The sequence below is a fragment of the Capsicum annuum genome, chromosome 2 (genome assembly GCF_002878395.1).
Source record: "Capsicum annuum cultivar UCD-10X-F1 chromosome 2, UCD10Xv1.1, whole genome shotgun sequence".
NCBI classification, from domain to species: Eukaryota; Viridiplantae; Streptophyta; class Magnoliopsida; order Solanales; family Solanaceae; genus Capsicum; species Capsicum annuum.
In genome coordinates, this window is record NC_061112.1 from 59544720 (window position 1) to 59554181 (window position 9462).

The 9462-nt window shown below is 31.7% G+C and overlaps 1 protein-coding gene and 1 long non-coding RNA gene across 2 annotated transcripts; both read right to left on the reverse strand.

The window, feature by feature from the left end:
- Positions 1-534: 534 nt before the first annotated feature.
- Positions 535-1692, reverse strand: LOC107860843 (NDR1/HIN1-like protein 6). The gene has a single exon (XM_016706325.2). It carries the CDS (start codon positions 1534-1536, stop codon positions 769-771), a length of 768 nt encoding a protein of 255 aa, XP_016561811.1. The 5' UTR covers positions 1537-1692; the 3' UTR covers positions 535-768.
- Positions 1693-5201: 3509 nt separating this feature from the next.
- Positions 5202-9178, reverse strand: LOC124895876. Its single transcript, XR_007051928.1, has 2 exons — positions 8649-9178; positions 5202-5398 (listed from the first exon to the last, which is right to left on the reverse strand). It is a non-coding gene; the product is annotated as an uncharacterized LOC124895876 (long non-coding RNA).
- Between the last annotated feature and the right edge of the window lie 284 nt (positions 9179-9462).

Consider the following 9462-nt stretch of genomic DNA (forward strand, 5'->3'; position numbering starts at 1 on the left):
CACATGTTAGTATTTAGCTTTATGTTTTTTCTTTTTTGTATAATCCTACTACGTGAGTCAAGCAAACACGAATTTACTTTTTTCATTATTAAATCTCTGTTGTACAACAATGTTTAGGAAATAGCCCGGAAATGGACCATTTAGTAGAATGTAAAAGCAAATGTGCATTTACTGTTGCTCTTTGTTATGATAATCATTGGAGCTTCTTGTACTCGATGAACAGAGGAACAAAGAATGCTATAAGCGTTCTCACAAATATAGGGGTGTTCAAACCGTTAAATGATGAGTCAAATTGAAAATGGAACCAAATCAATGTCTTGTTGGATTTGATTTGGGTTAAGTCTTAGAAAATAGATAATATTTGTTTTGATTCTGTTTTAATAATTTAGAAAAATAGACTAAATCAATTTGACTTTTATTATAATCAAAGCTCAACCCAAATTAAACCATGAATACTCCTGCTCATAGAAAATGAAATGCTCCTAAACAGACCAAAAATAATAAATATAACACACATTGAAACAAAGGAAGTGCTGCAGATAAAAAGTTTCAACTGTAGTAATTTATTACTATAATAACTTAAATACAAAGTAGTATGAATAGAATGATGTATAAACGTATCACCATTATTCTAACAAGCTCAGCGAGAAAAAAAAATACAATCTATATACAATCCTCCACCTGATTATTGTAAGCAAAAAATAAAAAGAGAAATATAATAATGGTGGTCAAGTGGAGTACCATAGTAATAACGAATTAATGTACCAATTAAAACCTAAAACGAACCGTACACTTATTATCCCTAATCCGAATAACATTATCCTGAGACAAATTATCCACGTTTAGCCTGCATTTCAACAAGAATTTCCACTTCATGAGCTTCAATTTGCCCAACTTAATCCTCACAGGAACCTTCACACGAATATTCAATGGAATTTTTCCTCTCTGTCGATCTTCCTGCACTAACTGTAACAAATTTGTAGCATTTTCTGTTCGTCCTGTCAAGTTCATGTTGAGTAAAGTAGTATTTTTATGGCCCTGATAAAACTTTGGTAATGACCCTTCACATAAATTTGTTCCTTTATACCTTACACTTAAATGACTTCCATTTTCATAGTAAATTCCAATCTTCTTGTTGGGATTTCGTGCACTGATGTTCACGTTAAATGTTGCGGACAAGCTCATGTCGTTGTTGAGATTGAATTGTGTAATTCTCATGCTGTCGACAGAGTATTTTGGTATTTTTGGCTGGAAGACAAAGTAAATTATGGCTGCTGCAATGCCTAGGAGTATTATTAGTAAGAAAAATAGGCAACATGTCCAACATAGACATCTTTTGCAACAGTTTTTTTTTGTTGGCTTTGAGGGTGAATATGGAGTTAATGACCTTTTCAACGGCGGTGGCTGCTGGCGCTCAGGATCGCCATTCTCCGACCGGGAAGAGTTACGTGGCACCAACGGGGTTGTTGGCTTGGGTAGCGCTTCCTGCTCCGGCTCCGGAGCCGAAACCGGATGGATTTTTTGCTGATCAGCCATAGAGAAAAATGTAGTTACAAATTAAGTGCAAAAACAAGAAGAGCAAATATATAGAGTACACAAATGTTTCTTTTTCGACCAAGATTTTTATTGTGTATATAGGACTTTGAAGGGGATTATACAAGTAATTTGAGATTGTTTAATTTAAGAATGTGAAAGTGGCACTAAAATACAAGTAAAGTGAGATATGAAGATGGACACGTATATGTTATGAAGCTTCCTTATTTTGACTTTGATACTTATAGAAAGAAGATAGACCAGAAAAACATAGAGGTTGACATGTTCGTGTCTGAATAAATAATTTTTTTATTCGGTAGTCTCCACATGCCTTAATGAGTCTCTGTTTCAAGAAAGTTTCTTACCACAATTTATTTATATTTTATTTAAATATTTTAAATTATTAATTTTTATAGCTTATAATATTTTTATATAATTTTTAACTATGAAAATTATTTTTTTAAAACCTTACAAAGTGTAATCACAAGGCATAATCAAAATAAAAAAATTTATTTCCCACAAATAAAATTATGTCATATAAATTACGAGCAAGAAAATAACATATATTCCATAAATCTAGAGGTAAGGAATGCCAAATTTCTTTATAGAAGACTTGGGACGCGCTTATGCTTAGGGTCCGAAAGTGCGGCTTTGATAATTGATCAAATCATACACAATTTTTTCTTAGTTTGCTCAACCAATGGAACTAATATTTGTGAATTGGCATGATAATTGGAAGTATGTAATTAACTCCTTATGATAACAGGGATTTGGCTTTATCAAGGAACGAAGGTCATTACTTTGGTTGGGAACATGTTATCTCGAAATAATTTATCAAAAAATTAGTCTTTTCGAGATAAGTTATCCCAGCATATTTATAAAATAACTTATTTCATTATTATAATATAAATAATACGATAAATAATCACGAAAATATCAAATATTTCCAACCAAACATAAAATAAAATATTCTTATATTTTATCCTAAAATTATTATACCTTATATCTCCCGTCAAACTACTACTACTCAAATACTAACCGAACCGTGGCAGCGTTCTCAAAATGTTTAAGAGTCGAGAGTCTTGTCATAGTCCAACAACCTTAAAGTCTTTAAATAATTAACTCACTTTAGAAATTTAAAAAGTTTAAGAGGTGTGTTTATTCAAACGTTGTATTAGTATTATTATATAAAAGCCTAGAAAAAGATGCACCTCCATGACGTCGTATTTGTTTGCTCTATAATTTTATTATATCATTTTTAATTAATTATTATATGTCATTTAAGTCTTAAAAAACTAATAATATTTACTAAAAAATAAAATAGACATTTCTGACATATCTGTTTTAGCTGCTTCAATCGTAATTTTATTATATCACATCTAATTAATTATTATAAATCATCCAATAAGTATTACAAAAATTAATAATATTTAATGAAAAAGATAAAGTAGACATAAAATGATAAATTAACTATTGATGTTTTAAATTAACTTGACATTTTATATGAGACTGTTACGTCCACACAAGTGTACGTGGTCCATCAAATAGTAAAATCGCCTTAAGAAAGTCAAGTACCAATCCCACAAGGACTTGTGTTATACAACTATCCAATTCTAGTTCAATTATCAAGATTAAACAAGTGTTAAAGTAACTAAACGAGTTTGAGAGTTATCAACTGTAAAGCCTCGAATCTAACACCCGAAACGCTACATGGTGCCCATGACCCCGATACAAAATGATATATCATTAATATCTTTGATAAAATATTAACGCAATATTGTAAAAGATTATAAGGATCTAAATTCTATGTTTATTTAAGCATGCTAACGTAGAAATATTTATCAATTGACCTGAAAGAATGCTTCTTGGTAAGAATAAAACTTATTTGATTTGCAGTACAGATACTTAAAGATTTCACTTATGAAATGTTGAATGTTGTCACTTGACAAAATTTATATGAAAACTTTTTTAAGGATTCAAAATGTTTGAAGCATATAAAAGTTTCTGGAAAACTTATTTATAATTCTTTTATTGTATAAGCTTATAGTTTGAAAATTATTGGAACTCTTAGAGAGTTTTCAAAAGCAATAAATTATTTGCTGAAATAAGAAACATACCGAATTGGATTGATCCTAAAGTACCATATCTTAGTGCAATTAATGCACTAATGTATCCTGAAAATACTACAAGGCCTGATATAAATTTTTAGTCAATTTGCTAGCAAGGTATAGTTCTGCTCCTACTAGGAGACATGGGAATGAGATCAAACACATATTACGGTATCTAAAAGGGACTATCGATATGGGCTTATTTTTGCACTCCAAATCTTATTAGTTATGTTGATGCTGGGTACTTATTTGACCCGCATAAATTTCGTTCTCAAACAGGTTATGTGTTCACATGTGAGGTGTCGAGCCCTATTTCAAATCGATCGAAAAAGCACACAACGTATGGTGGTGAGTGTCGTGACTCTTGGGTTTTAAAAATTTTATTTTTTAGAGTCGTCCCCTAACTTTTTAGGAAAATTAAGAAAAATCATTTTTTATGTAGAACTCTGTTTTAGTCTATCGAAAACGTTTTGAGATTCCGAGTAAGAATTTTGGTTACTCGAGGGGAAGGTGTTAGGCACCTCCCAGAGCCTATCCGAAGATAGTCCTTACGCTCAGTTTAGAAAAAAATCATTGCTTTTATTTATTTACGAAAATGCTGATAAGAAAACTTTCATCATTATTTTCTACTTATTATTTTATATAAAAGAAAGAAAACTTAAGGTATAACAAACGTGATGCTACCATGTACAAGAAAGTAATGCAATCATCGCATATATGAATGTTACATGAATATTTTAAGATATGAGAAAAATAGCTTTTTATTTTTTATGAGTTGAATAATATAAAGGGAAAAACTTTATTATCTATACATGTGTAAAGTTAAATAGATGACTAAAAGAAAAAATATTTTAACACATGGAATAATTTAAGATAAACGTGAATATGAATGTATTTAAAAACACGAAAAGATGCAAAATTTTACTTAATTTGTGAAACTTAAATAGATTTAGATTAAAAATAATTGAAAAGTAAAATGTGATAATATCATACATAAGCGTAACAAAATCAAGATAATAATAATAATAATAACAATAGTGGTGATAATAATAGTATTAATAACGACGATAATAATAATAATAATTGAAATAGTAATAAATATTATGGTGTAAATAATAATGGTAATAGCAGATATGATGTAAAATAATTGTTGTGAAAGTAATACGATATACCTTGTACATGGTAGCGAAAGAATGTATAATACCTCGCATTTCTGATCTTTGAGAATCCGAAAAACCCAAATGAACATTAAAAATATAAAATAGCTTGAACATTAGAGTTATGTACTAAGAAAGTTAAAGTTGATGAATAAACTCTTTTAGGAAAATTTGAAATTTTGATAACTTTCTCGATTAAGTTAAAGCTGAAATTTTATTTATTTGTCTTTTGTTATATTTTAAAGAAAAATGTGAAGGTCACTATGCTAACCTTACTCAAAATATTGGCAGTGAGTTTTCAACGGAGTTGACCGATTATGATAAAAATATATTTTCCTTGGTGATAGCCACGTATTATTTGCGAAAGTTGGAATGTTAAAACTACTTCTAAAGGATCGACAAATAACAAGACAACATAAATTTAATAATTAAGTAAAGTTATCTTAAAAAATTTAAAATCAAGAGTTAGTATCTTTCTAAAACTCAACATTACACGTATAAATTAAATTCAAAGAAGATAAGAGATACTCCATTTAGGAGTTTGGGCTTCTAATTTGCGTGACTCCGAAGCTCTCGTGATCCTAGTAGCAATGCTACTACCTGATGGGTCAGAAATGAGTTCCATTAGCTCCCGAATTAGCTCCCGAATTCACATGTAAAAAAGAAAAATAAGGATTAGTAACTAACTCAAATTTTCCATAAATGAATAAAACCTGACGTAAAGATATGTAAATCACAACACATGCACTTAGGACATAGCACATACATAAAATTGATTCATTTTGTTACCGGAAACGAAATATGCCACTATAACTCAAATTGTTGAGAAGGACCCTTGCTAACATAGGTTCTTGCGTCAAAATGATTAAGGACTGAAGTTGTATTTTCTCGTGGCTCTTACTCCCACAAACTCCATTAAATAAGGGACTTTAGAAAAGTAGGAAAGGGCAGAAACCAATTAAGAGTATTAAGGATTATATTATTCTAACATGTAATACTCCCTCCGTTTAAAGAAGATTGACCTATTTTCCTTTTTAATCCGTTTTAAAAAAAATGATCCCTTTTCCTTTTTAGCAATACTTTAATTTCAACCAGGACTAAAGGGCATTTTGATACATTTGACACAACTTTAATTTAAAGTCACAAGATCCAAAAATCTGCTTTATTTCTTAAACTTTGTGCCAAGTCAAAATAGGTCATTCTTTTTTAAACGGAGGGAGTATAAAATTTCTCGTCTTAAAAGGATATTATGAGAAACCAAGTAGTACTAATTTCAACCATGATAGATAGTTTCCCTCCATACCAAAGACAACATAAGAGTAATATTGGAGGTACAAATCTGTCAATAAGACGAGAATGAAGGCAACTATATGGCTACAAACACAGGTGCATGACACAAAATCACTAGTCATCCGGATTGCCTCGCCAAGATACGGGTCAGGTTTCCTCCATTGTCCCGAATAATAACAACAATACTAATAATAACAATAACAACAATTAATCATGAGTTCAGCCCACAAATCATTATCGTAAGGCAAATAATAAACATCGTTATTTTCATCACCTCTCTTTTGGTGGTAGCAAATTTGCGGACTGTTTTAAGAAAGGTAAAAGATGGAAAAGAAAAGTAATAATAATAGTACTGCACTATATTATAAACATGTTCATATTTTATATTATCTTGGTTTTTGTTGGAAATAAGAGAAAGGGAGGGTGGTATGCTCACTAGCTAACCAAATTTTTCAGATTGTAGATCAATTCAAGCAAATTTTACATACCAAGAAAATGCACGACCACACGAAGCACTGGAGATCTCTAAAGATCATTCATGACTTCAATCATAATAGACAGGCCTTTAGCCGAGGGATTATCAAGCAGAGGAATACAAAAGATGGAGCATACATGAATGACACAAAACCAAAAAAAAAAAAGGAAACAGAGATCATCTTAAGGAGGGAGTATGAGCTTTATGAGAGTTTAGTTATTTCTAGCAAAAGGTCATGAATAAGAGTTTAATCTTTCAACCAAATTTGACCCTCATAAATTCATTAGTGAGGTTGGCAAGTGGTTACTGGGAGCAACACAAATTTTAAAATTATTTCTTACTAAGTATAAGATAATTAAAGTGACTAACTAGTTTTAAAACCCAACCAAAATTTAACAAAGTTCAAACACTTGGTGAAAATGACTCATTGAAATCTTTCAACATTTTCTAACGAACAATCAAAGCATGCTCACAGTATACATGTTTCAAAAATCTTTATCTCCTATAGGCACTACAACTAACTTGTTTAATCGTACCTTACCGAGGTTACACGAAAATATCTCATGAGCAGTCCATCGAAGACATTATAAGCAGTCAATATAGGAAATTAACATCACTTACACGAATTACATGAACGTGGAACACACACTTAGTAATTAGTTCTTGTGAATATGATTTGGGATAAAACAAGTAGTTCAGTCAAACCTATTTCTAGTCCATGAAGCAAAACCTTTAAGCCAAACAAGATTACCAGATTATCTCTTTAGAAAAAAAATACTCATATGAGTCTGAGAAGTTTACAAGTGTGAATCCATAAAATGAATCTCATGAGAAAGGCTTAGATATTCTTGATAAAACAAAGGTAAAAGCGACAATCTATAAGCATATGTGCTCAGCTACAACAGGAAAACAATCACACTTCGATACTCCATCATTTTTACCTAGAACTACGTTACCATGAAACCTTCGAACTACACTTATTGGATGGTTTAACTTTGCACAATATTGAAACACATCATGAAATATCTAGACGGACAACAAAATATCTGTGAAGTTTTGAGCCCTTTAGAACTCCTTTTCATATAAAATTATAGTGGCCGACACCTTATAAGCACACCAGACAAACCAACACATAGCTGAATCACTATTAGCAAGTTGAAAGTGTCTAAACCGTCATCACAATGAGCTCAAAACGTCCAACTGAACATATATCGAAAACTTAAAACCTTCATGGGATTTATTCCAAGTTGATTCAAGGTTGTGAATAATTGTATCACCTTACCTATATGAAATCAAACGACTCAAGGGCTACCGTTTTGAAATTCACATTCACGGCTAGCGACACAAGAACAGCCCACTCTGTTTGAATCCTCAGAATTTATAGGTTCCATTCAAACCAAATCACAAACTAAAAATATTCTGTAAATGCATCACATACTGTGAACAAAACCAAATGACCAGACGTCATTTTGTATCTTATATTCATCTCCAGAATCTACCGAAAAATTTAAAAAAAAAAAAAAAACTAAGTATAATGTAATTAGACGAGATAGCATTTCACATACTTACCCGATTTCCAGAATTAATTAACAACTTTAAACTTGAATTTGGTCAAAGATAAGTGCACAAACACGACTACATCAACATCTACACGATATTCGCGAAGGATTTTGGCTAAAAAATATTTCAACTGGCAGCAATTTGAGAGATGCTTGAGCGGCTTAAAATAAGACACTTTTCGTACATATCAGATTTTAAAAATAGGGGAAAGGGAGTGTCCTCAAAAGAAAATCTAAAACGTATTTAAATTCAGGAAATCGATTCGTGACTAAGGGACGACAACATCAAAACATGGCGAAAAAACAAGAATATCACATGTTCACCTTCGAGTCAATCTTCCGAAATCGATAATAACATAATCTTAATCGGAAATCACTTATGACCTCATTTTAGCATCAACCAGCCAAAACATAATCCATTTATTTAGCACAAGATGAACGAATTTCGACGAAATTCCATATCGCACAACTGAGACAAGCAAAAGAGGAAAAATGAACAGTGAAGATAAAATAGGTGAGTTCGTACCTTTCTTGGTGCAGCAAACGTGAAGCTCTCCGTCGAGGACTTTTCCGGGGACGAACTCACGGTAGAACTCCTAACTTGGATCCCAAATCGATAAGAAATTTATCAATTTTGAGACCCCCTTTTCTCTCTGTTTTCACTTGTTCCTTACTGCCCTTCTCCTAATCTTTTTTCTCTTCTCTGATCTTCAAGTCTGTCCCTCAGATGATCAAATTCAAGTCCGACTTTTAAACCTTAGAAATAAAAAAAACGGGAAGAAGAATGAATTTTTTTTTGCAACCAAATCCGAAACTATTCCAATCCCAGCTTTCTCAGGCTATTGATGGCGGAATAGTGTGATTTTTTCACTATTCTTTCCTGTTCCTGCCGATTCACGTGATGGACCGGACGGAAATAGTGAGCAACTTGCGTAGGGAATGCAGGCTGCTGCGGCTATGGCTGCTAGCCGTTCCAACTTGGGAGAGAGAGAGATGAGGAAGGGGAGGAGAGAGGGGAGCGTTTGAAAGCTTTCTTTTTCTTGGAAAATATGATGGGATTATGGGTGTGTTTGGTACGATGAAAAATGTTTTTTAATTTTTCCTTATTTAGTTTAATGAAATGTTCGAAAAATATTTTTCACAATAACTTATTTTTCTCCATTTGATTAAAAATGACTTCCTCATGAGGCAAGAGAAGTTATTTTACAGAAAATGACAAATGAGACTTATGACTCCATCTCTATCCCTTTTTTTCTATTCCAACAACACTCATATTCATATGACTTAAAAAATTTACATTACTTAGAAATATTTTTCACTATGTTTTGCTTCAATTTTTC

Excerpts from the sequence above, each read along its gene's own strand:
- LOC107860843 (XM_016706325.2), bottom strand. The coding sequence starts at position 1,536 with ATGGCTGATCAGCAAAAAATCCATCCGGTTTCGGCTCCGGAGCCGGAG.